Genomic DNA, 19,471 nt, shown 5'->3' with positions numbered 1-19,471 from the left:
AAAAAAAAATCAGAGATGATATTTTTGTTCATTAATGCAGTAAGGCAGTGCCAAGAGCAGTTCCATTCCTTGCTTCCCTTGATGAGCAATCAATAGTACATTGCATGTCATTCTAATGCTTGGTATGGCATCTAAGTGGAGCATTGGGGTGAGATAGACGGTGTCATTTTCTCTCATCTGTTACGAAAGCTAATATGAAGTGCGGATTGCAGTACCAGCCTGCTGTGACCTTGATTTTTCTAGTGGAAAATGAAATTTTGCAGATACCTGGCTTTATTTCCAGTGGCACAGTTCCAGACTTCAGAATGATCCTGTCATTGGGACATTCCTTAGGTATACACTTCAATCTGTAGTTCATTAGAAGCAGCTGAAGCCTATCAGTACACTTCACCTACAAGCCAACTATAACTTCAGTACAATTTGAAGGTAATACTTTGGTTTGGCCCGCCGTGGCCCTTTCTGTAAAGCTGGAAGTTTGAACAGCTATCCAATTAAAATTTTCACACCTTTCACATGAGGGTAGTTCTGCAGCTAAAACTCGTCTCCCCCCCCCATCAATAGTTGCCTGCTGCATTCTTACGACTGTGTATTTTAAGAAACAGACTTTTTTGATATGAAACATTTTCTTTCATGAGTGGAAGGCAATTTATACTGTTTTGATCTTAAAAAAACAAACCCCAAAAACCATAAAGTGAGCATTTAACTTGGATAAGTTGATGCTGAGAGAGAGTCTAGCAGTGCACATCAGATAACAGCATTAAGAATTCTTTAACATATGCAATTAACTTAAAAGCTTTCCCAAATAACATTTTAATAATGTTTTATAGTGAGCTATTTAAGACTTGCAAGGATACCTAGCTTTTTTTAATTTTGCAATAACTTGTGGAACAAACCAAGCTGGCCAAACATTTGTTGTTACTTTCTGATTTTACTGACGTGTTTTGTGGCTTCTTGGTCAAATGTACAGCACTAAAACTCCAGGCATCCATACTGCTTCTATATTTAGCAGCAAAGTCTGGTCCTGGTTATTAAACAGTTTCCACTTATCACTGTAACCAATCCACAGGATTGGATCTTAAGCATTGTGGTCAAATTTTGTGAATGATTTCTCAAAAGCCAAGCAATCCATTGGGCTTGGTAGAATTCAATTTTTAAAATAATTTTGACAGATATTATCTGTTTATTTTTAAGCATTTTTTTTAGATTTTGATCTTTTCCCCCAATTTTCATAGTTACAGGAAATTATGGGAGGGTCAGACATTTATTTAATGGTAATAGACGTTGAGATTCAAAAAATTAAACCTTTATAAAAACTGTTATGAACACAAATTATCAACATAGCATGTCAAAATATACAAAGTAAATATCCTTAAATCAAGAGATCATACCCATTCTCACTATTCATTCATTAGTCCATTTGTAACAAACCTAATCCAAAAGTCTAATCACTGGATTTGACTGAGTTTTCAAGCAACATTTTTCTTTCTTTGCCTAGCTGTAAATATCGATTCTTACTGATGTGGCTTTGTATGTTTGCGGTGAAATCGACATTTAAGGGTAATCTCCAAATGAATGTTCTGAGATGTGGGAAACTTTCTGTGGTATGGGAGAACCTGCTTACTTTTAAATTCCTTTGTTTCCTTAGACAAGGCAATAGGATTATAGCAATTTCAAAATATTTCATTTGAAAAATATGGTAAATTTTCCTCTGTGATGCAATTAACTTGTACTGTAGATTAAGCATGAGAAGTGTTTTTTATTTTAAATATATTACAAAGGGTTTTACAGCCAGTTTGTCTTCAAGAATTGTAAATATTCACATTAACCATTTGTGAAAAGCTTGATTCATTGAATGCATCAGTTTCTAAGTGTATCATTCCAAAACTATGTATTTTCATATGTGTGATGTCAGTCTAAGTTGTTTAGCAACATATCAGAACAATTACAAGAGAAGATTACATATCTGTTTTATAAATGCCATAGAAAGTCTTTCAAAATGTTTTTTGCACTTTAAATAATTGCATTCATGCATTAAAGCCTATTTGGAAAAAGACTTTTCTCACATCTTCTCTTGCCTTCAGTTTCAATTTTAACATCAGCTGATAGCATGATTTATACTAAGGACATGGTTATACATTTTGAATAACCTTCTCTGAGGAAGTACTTTACATGCTATCTTTTCCAGTAAGAGGTTTTCATGTTTGACCTCCTCTTCTTGGTTTGCATTACACATGCTGTACATGACGTGTATTTTTGTATGTGCCAAAGTGGCTTGGGGCTGGTGATAGGATAACACATCTAAAACTACTGTGATGTTTACTTCTAGGAATTACTGCTGAAGTCCTAGTGGTCACCTCTTTTGATGAACTGCACAAAAGAGCTCAAGACGCCAAGGGGAAGATTGTTGTTTACAACCAGCCTTTCATCAGTTATGAAGAAACTGTCAAATACAGATTACTGGGAGCAGTTGAAGCTGGTAAAGTTGGAGCGGTGGCATCCCTTATCAGATCCATTGCTTCCTTTTCTATTAATAGGTAGGAACGTATTACTTACTTTGTACGTGACAATTTGGGGAATCTGACAGGGTACCACTTATGAATTCTGATTGAGATTATTAACTCTGTAAACGTCAGTTTCAGGGTGCAAACTCTATTTGGATTGTAAGGCTCGTCTTTGCCTTCTCAGCTGTCTTTGTTTCTCCATATTGAGCTAAAACCCACAGTGGGTAACAAGAGAAATTCTTGCACAGGGCTAACAACAGAGGGTTGTTAAACTGTGATTGTCCATTCAAATGGCACACCCTTGGACAAAGAGATGGCTACTGCCTAGGGCAAGCCAGTTTTTCAAGTCTGAACTATGGGGTGGGGGGGGCACAGAACAAGGGATCACCTGCTCCCCTAATAAGCCTGATAGTTATGTTACTGCCAAAGGGAACAGAAGGTTATAAAAGAAAGGGTCTCTCACCTGCCATTTTAGAGGAAGCATGGGCATGGATTGCAGGGGTCAGGGGTGGGGGGGGAGGCTCCATGATTCAGAGGAGAAGCCCTGAACTACAGGAGGGGTGATTCTGGACTCCTGAGAGGACTCTACCCTAAACCTAAAGAACTCTTCAGCATGGCGAGAAAGCTGAGGCAGGGAAATGTGTACAGGTGTGTTTATTATTTTGTATAGATCTGTATGTTTCTTGTGCTACTTAAGTAAAGGGTATTTGCCTTAGAATCCTATGCAAAGTCTGTCTGTGTGTCTGTCTGCTTAGGCTGTTGTGTATCCCAGAAGAGTTAAACTATGAACCTGGAGCACCCACAGGGCTGCAGTTGAGAGATGGTGTGCTTAAGCCACTGGGGAGTCTGGGGAGCTAGCATTACTCAGAGGGTGTAGGCAGTGGACCACTAGGCCTCAGCTCTTAGAAAGGGGTGCTAGACAGAAAGGGTGACCATATTTCCCAAACGTTGAGGCTTGCGTCGCTGCTCGCTTGAGCCCTGCCTGCCTCCTCCCCCCGCGTGGGGCTGGCATTCTTCCCATACCCCACTTTTTTTTTTGGCAAAAGTGGGCATTTGTCCCTTTGCTCTTGGCAACTTTGGGATGCCCGGGTCTGCCCTTAAAAAAGGGATTGTCCCAGCCAAAACAGGACGTATGGTCATCCTAAGACAGAGATCTGCTCTCTGACAGTATGCCTAGAGACCCTGGTAAGAGACAGTGCCTGGACTCTCTTCTTCAGACTCAGGAGGCTTAAAGCACAGGGGGCCCAAACACAGCAGCCTGGTGAGTGTCAAGCCAGCAGAGGGAGGTCTACCGGTGGATGTGGGGGGCGTGTGTGAGAGAGAGAGAGAGGGAGAGAGGGAAGGAGGGACACTGACTCACATTTCACCTTTTACTTTACATGGTTTTGTGGGCAGGCACTTTGTTGTAACATGTTAAGTTGTCCAGTTTCAAGTGGGTGTTTGGTTTGGAAACTATTTGTTCCAAACTCTGCCTCCAGTGTTTTTTCATTCTTTCAAAATGTTTTCACCATTGTCACCACGCCAGATCTTGTGTGATTGCTTTTAATAGCTTTTCACATCCCTGATGCTACCATAAATATTCCTGTAACAACCAATATAAAATACTTCTCTGGTGGCAATATAAGGCAAATTATCAATGATTTTAAGAATACATAATTCTGTATGTTTAAGGAGAATAAAGGCATGTTGTTTGTATATTCATGGGCAGTCACATAGTCCTAAAATGACATCAGGAGGATGAAGTAAATGTTCACAACTAATGTAATTATTTTGGTCTCCTATAAATAGGTTTTATAATCCTCAGTCTGACTAACTTTAAAAAAACAACAACCCATGACTTAAAAATCAATTTTTAATTTTAAAAAAATGTATGTACATGTTGGTAGAACTTTACTTTCTTAAAGTGCTCAAGTGGCTGTTTTGTACTTGTTTCTTTAGTTTCCTAATTGTTAATAGAATTTTAGATTTTGCCTGGAGATTTTTTTCTAAAAATGAGAGTTTCACACTTAAAATGCTCATCTGTGCAGAGAAAGACAAGTCTAGGGCTTCATTAACACGTTAACTGTGAGAACGGTGAGACAGATGTGAGACCTTGGTAGCATGGAAGCTTCAAAGACTAATGTATTGAGATGTGCCAGATGCTATGGGCACACAGGAAATTCATGGACTATTGTATCAATAAGTGTAATATATCTTTGTGTTCCTGGCTCTCTGAGTGGGTTTCCTATGGAATCACTGGGTGGAGGAAGGGGGTAATTATTGCAAATTCCCAATGCCAGGTATGCAGATACCCAGCCCTTTGAAGCTTTGGTCCCTGGGGAAAGTGGCAGAGATTAGTTTTACCTAGGTCAGAAGGCCTGGGAGAAAAAGGTGTCAAAAACTGTGTATAAAGGGTCAGCCTGACCTGGCTCAGGGCAGACTCACTGTGGAACAAAGAACTGACAGACTTGTGTACAGACCTGCCAGCATCCCATGCGCATGACAGATAATACCTGGTAAGCTTAGCATGAGTCTAGACTGTTCATTGTTTAAGATATGTTTTCTCTGTAATGAGTTTGTTCTGAATAAATGCTCTGCTTTATGAAGGGTGGGCACCGGTAAACACTATATTATCACATGGCTACCACCATGTGTGTCAGTTCTGGGGCCTTTAGACTTTCTCAGAGGGGAAACTTGTGTTCCTCTTCCTCTAGATAGGAGATCTAGGCTGCAGTTTCCTCCTGCAACCCACTGTGATCCCCATAGAAAGCTGGTGTTTAGTTCAGCGATTGCTGTCCTGCTATCTCCTGATACTGAAGATTCAAAGTGTTGGGCATGTGCATAACCAGCATTGGAATTTGTAGTAAATACATTCCATCAATGCTAGATTCCACAGTAAACCCACCCAGTGATCCAGAACACAAAGGGTCGACATGCTGCTCTGAGCGGCATAGTAAGGGGGTCGGGGGGTTGGATAAGGGGCAGGGGGTCTCAGGGGACGGGGAGCAGGGGGCGGTTGGATGGGGCAGAGGTTCTGGGGGGGCAGTCAGGGGACGGGGAACGGGGGGAGGGGTGTTGGATAAGCGTGGGAGTCCCGGGGGGCCTATCAGGGGGCGGGGGTGTGGATAGGGGTCAGGCAGTCAGGGGACAGGGAGCAGGGGTGGTTGGATAGGGGGTGGGGTCCTGGGGGGAAGTTAGGTGCGGGGGTCCCAGGAGGGGGCGGTTAGGGGACAAGGAGCAGGGGGGTTGGATGAGTTGGGGGTTCTGAAATATTATGAAATACTTTGTTTCAAAAGAAAAAAAGTGCCGTGATAGATTTTAACAGAGATTATACAGATGTGAGAGAATAATTAAACTAACATGAAATGCACTTAAATTGCTGTGACAATAGGAAGGTTCCAGTGACTGCTATGTAAGCAGCTGTGATGACCATCAAAGGTGACCTATACTAGAACTGAAAATTCCGATCTCTTCCGTACCTACCTTTGCCAAATTGTATTCCATGTGAAAACAACTATGTATCCTCGGGAGAACTTTTTCAGGTTGATGGAGCAGGCAAAAATATATTGATTTAGCAGATCCTCACCACTTTTTGGAATCATGTCCAGTGCCTATTATATGTTCTCATTAGGTTTGTGGGGAATGTGATTTGAATTTGTCAAACATTTATCCATAAAATATGATTTTTTTAAATTAACCACATTATCAGTAATATATGTGGAATGGCAAGCACTGAGCAGCAGGGCACAGTAGAGCTAATATGGACCATTGTATGGTAACCTTACATAGCAATTGGGTTATCTGAATGTCCAGTGTCCAGTCATGGTATTTGGTCAGAGGCTTCCATGTTTGAATTTGTTCAGGCTATGAAAGAGAGAGAGAGGAGATATGTGTCACAGTTTGAGTAACTGCAACTGTATCCCCCTCTGTGGTCCACTCCAGGAATACCCAGTCAGGTCGCAGATCTGCAGTGGTCATCTGTCTGTGGGCAAGGACCTTTGTACCACTTCCTTCTGACTGTTTTAAGGCTGCACAGCCCCCTGACCTCCACTGTGCTATCTCCAGCAAGCCAGTCTGCCAAAAGCCAGTTATTGTGCATTGCTCTTTCTCTGAGAGCTATGACCACTATATTGCCAGCTGTTACAAGTGACTGCACAGCTCTTTCTAAGCAAGCACATTTATTCTTAAGGTAAAAGCATTACAGAGAAAACAGATAAAGAATAAAAGTTGCTACATGCTGAAAGCTTACCAGAGATCACCCATGAGTCTTATGGGGCTCTAGTAGGCCAAAGTATCAGAGGGGTAGCCATGTTAGTCTGGATCTGTAAAAGCAGCAAAGCGTCCTGTGGCACCTTATAGACTAACAGACGTATTGGAGCATGAGCTTTCATGGATGAATACCCACTTCGTGAGATGCATCCGACGAAGTGGGTATTCATCCACGAAAGCTCATGCTCCAATATGTCTGTTAGTCTATAAGGTGCCACAGGACTCTTTGCTGCTAGTAGGCCAAAGTCTTTCCAACCCTTCCACAAGGGTTGGGAGCCCCCCTTGAACAGAAGGTCCTATCCGTTTTCTGGATCAGAAAGAAGGTGCTGAATCAGTTTAAACTCAGGCTGTTTGTACAAAAAGCCCTTTCTTTGTCTGTTAGTCTCTGGAAAACCTTGTTTGAACCAATATATGCAAAACCACCCAGAGGGTGGTACCTCTCTTGAGGTGTTTACAGCCTGAGTGATTTGCATTACTAAATATACCACCCATCCCGTTTTTAGTTCCTGGAGAAGCTGTGGCAAACCAGCCCCTGGGAGTTGCTTACAATAGCTGATATGTAAACCATTCATAAACGTAATACAATATTTTCCCCCAAAGATACTACAGACGGTTGCAGTATTTGTCACAATACGTGTGGAGCTGTTTACTGTCTGGGAGGCAGATCTTGCTAAAGACGAGCTCAAAACCTAATAATACACCGAAACACAGGCTCAGAGGGCATCACAACAGTCATGATGAAACACTTGCAAGGCAAGCAAATTGAGGCATGCAGAGAAAAGGTGACAGATACATTTTGACTTTAAGCATAACATTTTAAAAAGCTCAATACATCATTGATGAGCTTGCTGCCTGGAAAATGCTTTGCAGAGTAAAATCCACAGATGGTTGGATGACCCACAGTCTGACAGCTGAGCTGAATTCTAAATATGCAGTCCCAGATCTCAGTCCTGCACAGAGAACCACGAAGATGGACCTCTGAACCCATGCAGAACCTCACTGACTCAGTGGGGTTTTGAGAAGGGGTCTGCTTACGTGAAGCTAATTACATAATTGGGGCTTTATTTGAAGTTGGACGCAGGTTTTGCCTACTCAGATTGTAGTTATTAAATCCTTTCCATGAGGTTTCCTTGAAGAGATACCTGAAACTTATAAAAGTGAGAGGAGTTTCAGTTTGTAACATTGGCTTCTTTTTGGCTGAAGTGTACCCAAAGCATTACAATACACTTATTCCTCTGTCTAGTTCAGTGATTCTCAAACTTTTGTACTGGTGACCCCTTTCACATAGCAAGCCTCTGAGTGCGCCCCCCCCTTATAAATTAAAAAAACTTTTTTATATATTTAACACCATTATAAATGCTGGATGCAAAGCTGGATTTGGGGTGGAGGCTGGCAGCTCACGACCCCCCATGTAATAACCTTGCGACCCCATGAGGGGTTCCGATCCGCAGTTTGAGAACCCCTGGTCTAGTTGCTCATTCGATCAATAACTAATTTATCAAAAGAGATCTCATTCTGCACGTTCTATCACACTGATTCAGGAAGTATGCAGACTCTACCGTTTCTGATACTTAAAAAAAAAAAAAAAAAGGCTCAAGAAATGCCAGAAGGCCAATGCTAGCATACATGTTTTCTGCACAAATGCTGCTGACATCATAGTTCCTGAAAGTTTTTTTCACAAAGATTGGGCAGTTGTAAATACAGACGTGCAAACATGATTTTTTATTATAGCAACTGTCCATAGAGAAACTGATGAGCTCAAGCCAGAAGATGGCTAGACATTCCTCTACTGGAGTCTTTGAGCTCCATGCCCTATACAAGGAGCCAAGCTTGGCTATAACTCTGCTAATTCAGGATACTGTCACAAGGTGAAACTCTGTTTAAAATGCCGCCTCGAAAATAAACTGCGTGTGTCCTTCATGATGAGTTAAATACGCTCACTGTCTCTGTCACCATGGAATCTCTGAGACTATGGTGATAACTAAAATAATATTAGAAAATACATTTTAAGCAGAACCTATTGTTAGAACTTAAGTAAATGGCTAACTAATAGAGATAGTAATTTGACTTAATATTTTACTGAAAATTCCTTTTTTTTAAAACAATAGCAAAACAAATGTTATATCTTCAATGGTATCTTATCTGATTTCTCCAAAGAGTATTGAAAGCTAATTTTTGTTGTTCAATTGAACACCAAAAGAATGGGGGATACAGCTAGGGTTGCCAACTTTCTATTTGCAGAAAAACGAACACTCTTGCCCCACCCCTGCCCCGCCCCTTTTCTGAGGCCATGCCTCCACTCACTCCATCCCCCCTTCCTCCGTCTTGCGCTCTACCCCACCCTTGCTCACTGGCTCATTTTCACCGGGCTGGGACAGGGAGTTGGGGTGCGAGAGTGAGTGAGGGCTCTGGCTGCGAGCTCTGGGGTGGGGCTGGAGATGAGGGGTTGGGGTGAAAGAGGGGGGTTGGGGTGTGGGAGGGGGTGAGTGCTCTGGGTGGGGGTGCAGGCTCTGGGGTGGGGTTGGAGATGAGGGGTTTGGGGTGCAGGAGAGGGCTCCAGGCTGGGGCAGGGGGTTGGGGCATGGGAGGGGGCTCCGGGCTGATGCTGGGGGTTGGAGTGTGGGAGGGGATACGGGCTCTGGGCTGGGGGTGTGGGCTCAGGGGTGGGTCAGTTTGGGTGCAGGAGGGGGCTCAGGGCTGGGGCTTGGGAGGGGGTGTAAGCTATGGGTGGTGCTTACCTCAGGTGGCTCCCAGGAAGCAACAACTTCTCCCTCTGGCTCCTAGGCGCCCTCTCAGCTCCCATTGGCCGCCAGGGTCCCCTTTCGACCGGGCATTTGAATGTGAAAAGGAATGAGGCTGTCCCTTCTTTTCTTTCCTCATTTACCTTCAGTGCTATTTTTTAAAATCTGTTTTCCTATTTTAAGGTAGGTGGTTTGGGCCTAGCCTGTCATTCCTGCCACTTCCTGATGCTGAATCTGCTCTCCTTGTCTGTGACTGACAAGAGTTAATTAGGGTTACCATATTTAACAAATAAAAAAAGAGCACCCTCCACGGGGCCCTGGCCCCGCCCATTTCCCACCCCCAGCCCCGCCCCAACTCCGCCCCTTCCCCACCCCAACCCCGCCCTAACTCCGCCCCCTCCTCCCTCCCACTCCCAGCCACGCGAAAAGGGCTGCTCGAGCGCTACCGGCTTCACGGTTTGCCGGGCAGCCCCCAGACCCTGCGCCCCCGGCCGGCGCTTCCCCAGCGCAGCTGGAGCCCGGGAGGGGAAGCGCCCAGCCGGGGGCGCAGGGTCTGGAGGCTGCCCGGCAAACCGTGAAGCCGGTAGCGCTCGGGCTTCGGGCTGCCCCCATGCCTCCGGACCCTGCGCCCCCGGCCGGGTACTTCCCCTCCCGGGCTCCGGCGGCGCAGGGTCCGGAGGCATGGGGGCTGCCCGAAGCCCGTAGTGCTCGGCTCTTAAACAGAGCCGAAGAGTCAGGGGAGGAGCAGAGCCGCCGCGGCCGGAGGCTCTGCTCCTCCCCTGACTCTTCGGCTCTGTTTAAGAGCCGAGCTGCCCGAGCGCTACTGGCTTCGGGCAGCCCCCATGCCTCCGGACCCTGCGCCGCCGGAGCCCGGGAGGGGAAGTGCCCGGCCGGCGGCTGGGGTCCGGAGGCAAGGGGGCTGCCTGAAGCCCATAGCGCTCGGGCAGCTCGGCTCTTAAACAGAGCCGAAGAGTCAGGGGAGGAGCAGAGCAGCCGCGGGAGGGGAAGTGCCCGGCCGGCATTTTCCCGGACATGTTCGGCTTTTTAGCAATCCCCCCGGATGGGGGTTTGATTACCAAAAAGCCGGACATGTCCGGGAAAAACCGGACGTATGGTAACCCTAAGTTAATGTACTAGCCAAGATGCATTTTCTGTCTCCATCTCCTCCTTCTGTTTTTTCTCTTACCCACCTCTTGCACCTTTCTTTGTCCATTCTCCTGATTAGCTCTGCTGGACGCATTACCTCTTGTCAATCAGTGTCAGGACCATTGTCCGTTCAAGTTGCGTTGCTTTTCCTTACTGATTAATGGGAAATGCTACATCAGTGAAGGGAGCAGCACATTGGGAGGGCTGGTGGCTACAGGAGAAAAGTTAGTGACATATTTCTCCTCAGTATTGAAAGGGAGGGCCTGCACTTATGCAACTCGTACAATGCCATGCCAATCTCACTAACTTTGTGAGCTGGAACATTTACATCTTGGCCCAGAATATTAAAATATATATACATATTAATGGCTAATAAATGGAATTATAGCAGACTTTCAAAATCATCCTGAAAATCTGCTAGCCCGTGTACAAAATCCACTTCCCTGCTTTCCCCGTGATGATATGAATAGTGGCAATATTTTAGTGGTCCCAGATGAATAGAGGAGTAGCAATTCACAAGGCAGAATTGTGTCTTTCACATTGTAAGCTCATTGAGCTAGTGGCTGTCATTTATTATATGTTTGTACAGTGCCTACAACACTGTGGCTTTTAAGTGATAATGCAATATTAACATAGAATAATAATCATGGGTTTAAAATCAGTACTCTGTAGTAGAGCAACCCTTTAAGATAACTAAGGCTCCTTATTAAAGAGTAGCAAGATAAAGAGAGACTCAGTAAAATCCCAATGTGGAGTTAAATCAACTTTTTCTTTTTCCAGTTTTTCTTCCTCTGCAGCTCCTCAGCTCTTCCTTGGTCCATTTAGGGCAAGTAGGTGCTAGATTGCGTTGTCAGAGCAGGGCTTATAGTCCCTGAAGGGTTCCACTGAGCAGGGATCACAAGGGCAGGTGGGCTTTTGCAGGGTGGGGGAGAAGGGTTTGTCACTGCTCTACTTTCAGCAGTGGATCCATGTGGGTTTTTGGAGAGACAGTTAATGGGTGGGTAGGAAACGGTGGTTACTGTTTGCCACTGCCAGGTTCCCCTGGCCCTCCTGGATGAGCTTGCAATTGGTTATTTGGTGTGTACTACCACACTGCATGGTAGTTCTGTCTCTAAAGTTGGGATCCAAACATATCCCCACACTGATGCATCAGGGCCAAATCATGATCTCATAGAAATGAAAGGGGATTTTGTAACTTGGTTTTGATGGGCCTTAGACCTGACCTTAGCAGAAAGTTGCTGCAGTGTGTAGGAAACTTTGTTTACAAAAATGTTGAGTCTCTCCCCTCTTTTCAACAATCAACTCCCTGTAGCAACTTTCGTGACCAAATTGTCAACACTTCAGAAGACTTTCAAAGGTGGATACCCTGGGCCAACAGTAACAAAAAAATTGGAAAAAAATAAGCCTTTTATTGTAAACAAATATTGACTTAAATCAATAAACAGTATTCGGCTTTTTGGAGAGACCAAATGTTGACTTGTTTTGCCCTTTGAGTAGCTCGACTGTGCAATGATTAATAGGCTAATGTAAGGTTCAGAAATTATAAACATGTACAGCACAGTGAGTGTACAGGAAACCTAATTCAGGATTTATCAGCTGTCTGTGGGTATTTTGTGGCAAAAACACTCCTTCTTAAAAAATAGGGTTAGGAAAGAATTTGTAACTTATAGTAATCTACAAATCTTGAGGAAAATATAAGTTTTAAAATATTATCTAGATAAACAACATCTCTCAGCAGTTGCAATGTTTCAGTGATATTTATGCTAGTTGATAAAAATAAGATCAAGCACAAAGTTGAAAGGAAAATCCTTGTTTTCTGCAGGAAGAAAAGATTTACACCATATGGTATCATAACTTTATCTAATGATCCCTTCGTGAGCAGTTAGTGGGGGACAAAGCTGAGTGCTTTTCAGGCATTCAAAAATGGAAAGGTCTATGTAACAGCTAAATGCTAAGAACCAAATGAATCTTCTAAAAATGTTCACTATAGCTTGAAAGCAATGCAAAGTCTTGTGCTGCAGCAGTTAAGTAAGCAAGCTGGTAACATGGTGTCCCTAGCCTCTGTTTGCCAGAAGCTGGGAATGGGTGACGGGATAGATCACTTGATGATTACCTGTTCTGTTCATTCCCTCTGGGGCACCTAGCATTGGCCACTGTCGGCAGACAGGATACTGGGCTAGATGGACCTTTGGTCTGACTCAGCATGGCCGTTCTTATGTTCTTAACATGCATAGCAGGGCCACACTGGAAAATACAGAGCAATCCAAATACTATATTTTCATCAGCCCACAACTTGTTGATATGGACACTTTCCCCCAGCCAGGTTCCGCTAAGTCATATTCTGTCCAAATTTGGCACCCTGTTGCTATTCCCAAGCAAAAACTATTTTCATTAGCTGGCCATCCTCCTCCCAACACGAGAAGTAGCCTAGGCAGTACCTTGGATGCAGAGGTAGGAACTCTGTATCCCCAAAGTAGAGTGTGTGTGTGTGTGTGTGTGTGTGTGTGTGTGTGTGTGTAAATGGTGCTGGTAGATTTTAGGTTTATGGTAAAGATTTTTATGGGTCATTCAATTGTGTATCAAACATTCCGTTTTTGGCATTTAATGTTATTAGATGAAAGCAAGTTAACTTTATCTCGGTTGCTTTCTCTCTTCTTTTTCTGCTTTCTGTCCCTTCTCTCCATTTTAGTTTCTGTTGTGTTTTTTTCTGTTATAGGTGGTACGATGTAAAAGTTAAAACCCTTGGTCTAATTATTCCTTCCCTCTCCCTTTATTCTCTTGCTTTCCCTGTAATGTTCTCTTCCTCCTTCCTGAATTGTTTTCATACTCTTCCTCCCTCTCTTTCCATATCCCCAACCTCTCTCCCAATTCCCATTTTTTCGGTGCACATACTTGTGCCCTGCCCCTGCTGTCATGTACAAACGCTGGTGTTATTCACCAGCCCCCTTTTGTATACACCCTTGATGCCCCTCACTCTCCAGCACTTTGACTGATTCCAGGCCGGTGGGGGAGCATGTGTTGGTGGGAGGATTTTCCTCCTTTCCCTAAAATTCTAGGTCTGAGGCAGAGTAAATAAGTAGAAGCTCTGACCCTGGGCTCCATTTCCTGTATCTTCTGAGAGTCAAACAGACAGCATGTATCAAAGCTCCCACTCTGAAGCAGAAGACTGGCCCTGTAACCCAGCAAGTGGCCTGGATCACCAGGCAATAGGTCCAGTGGCCTAGACAGTGACTGTTACTAAATATCTGAAACTTAACCTACTCTTAATTATAAACGTTCTCATGAAACCTTCAACTTGTCTCATCATTTTTACTTGCAACTCTCAGTTTAGTTTTCTGTAATAAATAACATCATGGTAAATAAACAGTAATACAGTACACACACAACATGAACTGGGTTTGTCATCACTTTTTCTTCAGTAACACCATCTGTTGTAGTATAGCACTTATCATGCAAACTGATGTTCAACGGAACAAATTACAGTTTTCCCCAGACATTTGACTTTAACTAAGATTGTACTGTGTATCTTACACCTGTCTAGGAAGAGTGAAAGACTTTTAGACACATGAAAGTAAATGGGATTACTAATTTATCCTTTAGCTAGATGTTTGTCTCACTTAACATCAGGGAGAGAGAGCAGATGTAAGTCCTTTTTCAGATGCACAACAAGAGAGTTAACATTATCTTATTCACTCAGAGTGAATACTAGGCACATGTGCCCTCACACATAAAAGCTCAAACACAGAGTAAAGAACCTTGGAAGTAAGTAGTTAAAGATTAACTTGAACAGCAGGCCAGGACTGATGAAATGTGAAAGGACACTCAATTTGAAAATTTGGAATGTAATCCGTTTCAAACAGTGGCTAAAAAATATGGTTCCAAACAATACACCAACCCTTAAATTTTTGCCAGTTTTTGTGGTAGTACAACCACTTTTTTTTTTGTTTTATTTGGTTTCTGTTTTGTTGGTGTCTTGCATGCTGCCATATGGCAAACAGGAATCTGACTACAGTGAAGTATTGTGCTATACAGTGCATATAGAAAACAAACTTAATTTTTTTTTTTTTTAAATCTGTGGTCTTTTAAGGATAGTAATAGGCCTATCTTTTTAAAATAGTAAGTAAACAATTTGCAGACTTGAGTGATATTTTGTTTTTGTAAGGTGTCTGTCTCTTTAATTAATAAATTATTATTTCAACTAACTAGAATTACTAGATTTTTGTTTTTGTTTTTTAGAACTACCTTTCACAGGCCGTATTCAGCGCATAAGGGTGGTCTGTTGGGCTATTGAAACCCGACGATGTTATGGACACCAGCTGGACAGCCTACCAAATGACATTAGCAGGTCTGGCTGGTGTGTGAGGCTGTGGGATGAACTAAAGTTATCAGTTCTGTGTATGTGTGTGGACTTAATGTAAATGAGTTGCCTATCCCCTGGGCACTCCTGACTCTTGGTTCAACTTCTCTTCCTATGTTGGGGCCATGCAAAGGCGGGGGTTACTCCTGTTTTGTTAAACTGATTTTGTATGTATGTTAATTTCCTGCAATCTTATTCTCTCTTCCTTTTCACAATTCTTCTTTGCTTTTGCCCTAGGCTCCCAAATCTGGAGAAATTGGATATATTCTAATCCATCTGTGAACTTGTTTCACTGTTTCTTGGTTAATTAAATAATCTTGTGTTTCATTCTCTTGGGGTTTGAGAAGAATTGTATGGCTTGTAGTGGAAAAAGCCCAGATTAATTGTATAGACAATCCAAATCATATTTCTACTTTTCAGGTTTCCAAAACACAAATCTTTATGCCAGTTAACTATCTATTTTAAAATAAAAATCATTTCTACATAATACTGCAATTGAGTGTTTTAAGTGAAAACAACTGCGAGCCTTTTAAGAAACCTACATGTGCAACATAGTACTTTATTCATGTTGTGGTGTTTTGTCCTCTACAGCAGTCAGATAGAGGCTCAATTTCACAGGTCCATTTCTTAGCAGGTGAAGCGATTTCAGTGAAGCTTGACAGCTAAAATGTAGATTTGAATTCCAATAGAAGGCAGGCAGCCAAAATTTAAGCTCTCTACCTGCTAAGGAGAGAGAAACTTAAATGGATCATTGTTGCATGTGAGCAAGTGAATTTACTTACTTTTATAGTATTACTGTAGTGTGCATAAAACCAAACATGTTTATTGAAATCCTGTAGATAGAAATGACTTATCTAAGTAGGGATTCTTTTAAAAAAAAAATCAAATACAAGCATTTAAATGGCACTTTAACAAACCTCTTGTATCAGGAAAAATTGTTGAGAGTATTTAATACTTTCCAAAATAAGATACAAGTTAAAGGATATTTGTGGCATTAAACATTTCTTTGGATATTCTTCTTCTTTCATTCAGTGTAATGCTTCTAACCCATCCACCTTAGTTCTTCCCTTCACCTTACTTTGTCATTGCAGTGCTGGGGATTTTAATACATGCAGTTGTTGCTGTTGCTGACACTAAACAGAGTTCTAGAAATCCAGTTACATCTGGCAACTCTGAAAATTTAAATAAAACTTGCGTATATTATGTGATGCTCTCATGTTTTAATTTTTATTTACGTATAGGAACTGCTATGTTGCTCATTGCCACAGTATGTGTGCCTTTTAGTGACTAGTGCCATCACCTTTGTCACACCAAAATGTGGGTGTCATGTTTGCGTGGTGTGAAGTGGTACACCCATAAGTAAGGAGATGACAAAGGAGATCCTGGCCAAGTTAAAAGACTGTTTGGAGTAGATGACCTGGGGATAAATGGAGGTTCAATAGGCCTGATTCTTCGCTGCTTTGCACCTTGTGTAGACATTTGCAGCTCTGTAAAGCTGGTGTAAAAATGCTACCATTCTGGTTTGGTAGCACTTTACATCCATTCTGCACGGGTTCAATGACTACATATTTAAGCCCTGGTCTACACTACGAGGTTAGGTCAAACTTAGCTGCGTTAGGTCGATTTTATAAGCAATGCAGCTACACAGCCAACCCCGTTCCGTCGACCTTAAGGGCTCTTAAAATCGACTGCTGTACTCCTCCCCAGCGAGGGGAGTAGCTCTAAAATCAACCTTCTTGGTTTGAATTTGGGGTAGTGCAGATGCAGCATAGTGCAATTCGACGATATTGGCCTCCGGGAGCTATTCCAGTGTGCTCCAATGTGACCGCTCTGGACAGCACTTTCAACTCCGATGCACTAGCCAGGTACACAGAAAAAGCCCCAGGAGCTTTTTAATTTCATTTCCTGTTTGGTCAGCATGGCAAGCTCAGCAGCACAGGTGACCATGCAGTCCCAGTATCGCTAACGAGCTCCAGCATGGACTGAACGGGAGACACTGGATCTGATTGCTGTATGGGGAGAAGAATCTGTGCAGGCAGAACTCCGATCAAAAAGAAGAAATGCTAATATATATGCCAAAATCGCACAGGGCATGGTGGAGAGAGGCTACACCAGGGTCACACAGCAGTGCCGCTTGAAAGTTAAGGAGCTCAGGCAGGCCTACCACAAGACAAAGGAGGCAAACGGTCACTCTGGGTCAGAGCCCCATACATGCTGCTTCTATGATCAGCTGCATGCCATTCTAGGGGGGGACCCTACCAGTACCCCACCACTGTCCGTGGACACCTGCAAGGGGGGAGTCTTTCGCAACATGGAGGAGGAAGAGGAGGAGGAGGAGGAGGAGGAGAATGCGCAGCAGGCAAGCGGAGAATCCGTTCTCCCCGGCAGCCAGGACCTTTTCATGACCCTGGAGCCAATACCCTCCCAAGGCGGGTTCCCGGACCCTGAAGGCAGAGAAGGCACCTCTGGTGAGTGCACATTTGTAACTACACTACAGGGGTTAAAAGCAATTGTGTTTAATGTTTGATTTGCCCTGAAGAATTGGGATGCATTCGCGGCTAGTACAGCTACTGGAAAAGTCTGTTAACCTGTCTGGGACTGGAGTGGGAATCCTCCAGGAACATCTCCATGAAGCTCTCCTGGAGGTACTCTGAAAGCCTTTTCAGAAGGTTTCTGGGGAGGGCTGCCTTATTTCGTCCTCCACGGTAGGACACTTTACCACGCCAATCCAGTAGCAAGTAGTCTGGAATCATTGCAGCACAAAGCATGGCAGCAAACGGTCCTGGGTTTTGGTCGCATTCATGCAACATTCAGTCTTTATCTTTCTGTGTCAGCCTCAGGAGAGTGATATCATTCATGGTCACCTGGTTGAAATAGGGGAATTTCTCTAAGGGAACAGTAAAAGGACCCTGTTCATGCTGGGCTGTTTGCGCTTGGCTAAAAAGGATCATTCCTGAGAATAGCCACGTGGTGGGGGGAGGGGTGTGCTGCACATCCATCCCCAAACCGCAGCCCCCTCCTTTTAAATGGCAAACCCAACCGGCATTGCTTGCTATGGGAAAGGAGGGCACTGCAGTTTGAAACCATTCCCACATGTTATGAAGGCGGAAGAAGCCAATCCCGCGTACCCTTTCGCTTACCATGGCTGCCTGGAAACCGAATTCTGTTGCCCGGCCGTGTGTTATGTGTGACCATACTGGCAGGCGCTCAATACAAAAGGCAAAATGCGACCTTGTACCTAAAGCACATGTGCTGTCTGCTGTGAATTGCTTGATTCACTGCGAAAGAGTCTCCCTTTTGTTCTCAGAAATGTATCTTCTTAAATTTTACCCTCCCTTTTTATCCCCCCTGCAGGTGCAAATGCTTCTGTGCTCCCCGGATCATCTCCATCTCTGAGGTTATCACAGATTAGAAGGCGAAAAAAACGCACTCACAATTACATGTTTTCAGAGCTCATACGGCCCTCCGTCACTGATAGGGCACAGCTGAATGCATGGAGGCATTCGGTGGCAGAGGCTAGGAAAACATTTAGTGAGCGTGATCAGAGCACGCAGGAGCAGATGCTGAGGCTAATGGGGGAGCAAACAGACATGATCAGGCGTCTGGTGGAGCTGCAGGAAAGGCAACAAGAGCACAGACCGCTGCTGCATCCATTGTATAACCGCCTGCCCTCCTCCTCAAGTTCCATATCCTCCTCACCCAGACGCCCAAGAACGCGGGGGGGTGGGGGAGGGAGAGGCTCTGGGCACCCAGCCACTCCACTCCAGAGGATGGCCCAAGCAACAGAAGGCTGTCATTCAAATAATTTTAATTTGTAGTGTGGCTACAATAAGCAATGTGGCCTTGTCCTTCCCTCCTCCCCCACCCCACCCGGGCTACCTTGTCAGTCATCTCACTTTTTAAAAAATTAATAAATAAAGAATGCATGGTTTCAAAACAATAGTGATTTTATTTCCTTTGCCAGCTGTGATCGAAGGTGGGAGGGGGGTTGGCTTACAGGGAATTAAAATCAACAAAGGGGGTGGGTTTGCATCAAGGACAAACACATACAACTGTCACACTGTAGCCTGGCCAGTCATGAAACTGGTTTTCAAAGCCTCTCTGATGCGCAGCACGCCTAGCTGTGCTTTTCTAATCGCCCTGGTGTCTGGCTGTTCCAAATTGGCCGCCACGCGATTTGCCTCAACCTCCCACCCCGCCATAAACGTCTCCCCCTTACTTTCACAGATGTTATGGAGCACACAGCAAGCAGCAATAACAATGGGAATATTGTTTGCGCTGAGGTCTAACCTAGTCAGCAAACAGCACCAGCGAGCTTTTAAACACCCAAAGGCACATTCTACCACCATTCTGCACTTGCTCAGAGTAGTAAACTGCTCCTTACTACTGTCCAGGCTGCCTGTGAACGGCTTCATAAGCCATGGGAGCAAGGAGTAGGCTGGGTCCCCAAGCATAACTCTTGGCATTTCAACATCTCC

The 19,471-nt window shown here is 43.9% G+C and overlaps 1 protein-coding gene across 1 annotated transcript in view; it reads left to right on the top strand.

Annotated features, from left to right (window-relative positions):
* CPQ (carboxypeptidase Q) overlaps positions 1–19,471 on the top strand; it is a 273,989-nt gene that overhangs the window by 58,422 nt on the left and 196,096 nt on the right. Inside the window, exon 3 of the mRNA XM_065399948.1 lies at positions 2,327–2,534. Within this exon, the coding sequence (XP_065256020.1) occupies positions 2,327–2,534 (208 nt within the window). The remainder of the gene's footprint in view (positions 1–2,326; positions 2,535–19,471) is intronic.

Source organism: Emys orbicularis, chromosome 2, assembly GCF_028017835.1.
Source record: "Emys orbicularis isolate rEmyOrb1 chromosome 2, rEmyOrb1.hap1, whole genome shotgun sequence".
Taxonomy (NCBI): Eukaryota; Metazoa; Chordata; order Testudines; family Emydidae; genus Emys; species Emys orbicularis.
The sequence above is the reverse complement of the archived record's forward strand: the minus strand, read 5'-3'. Positions and strand labels throughout refer to the sequence as shown.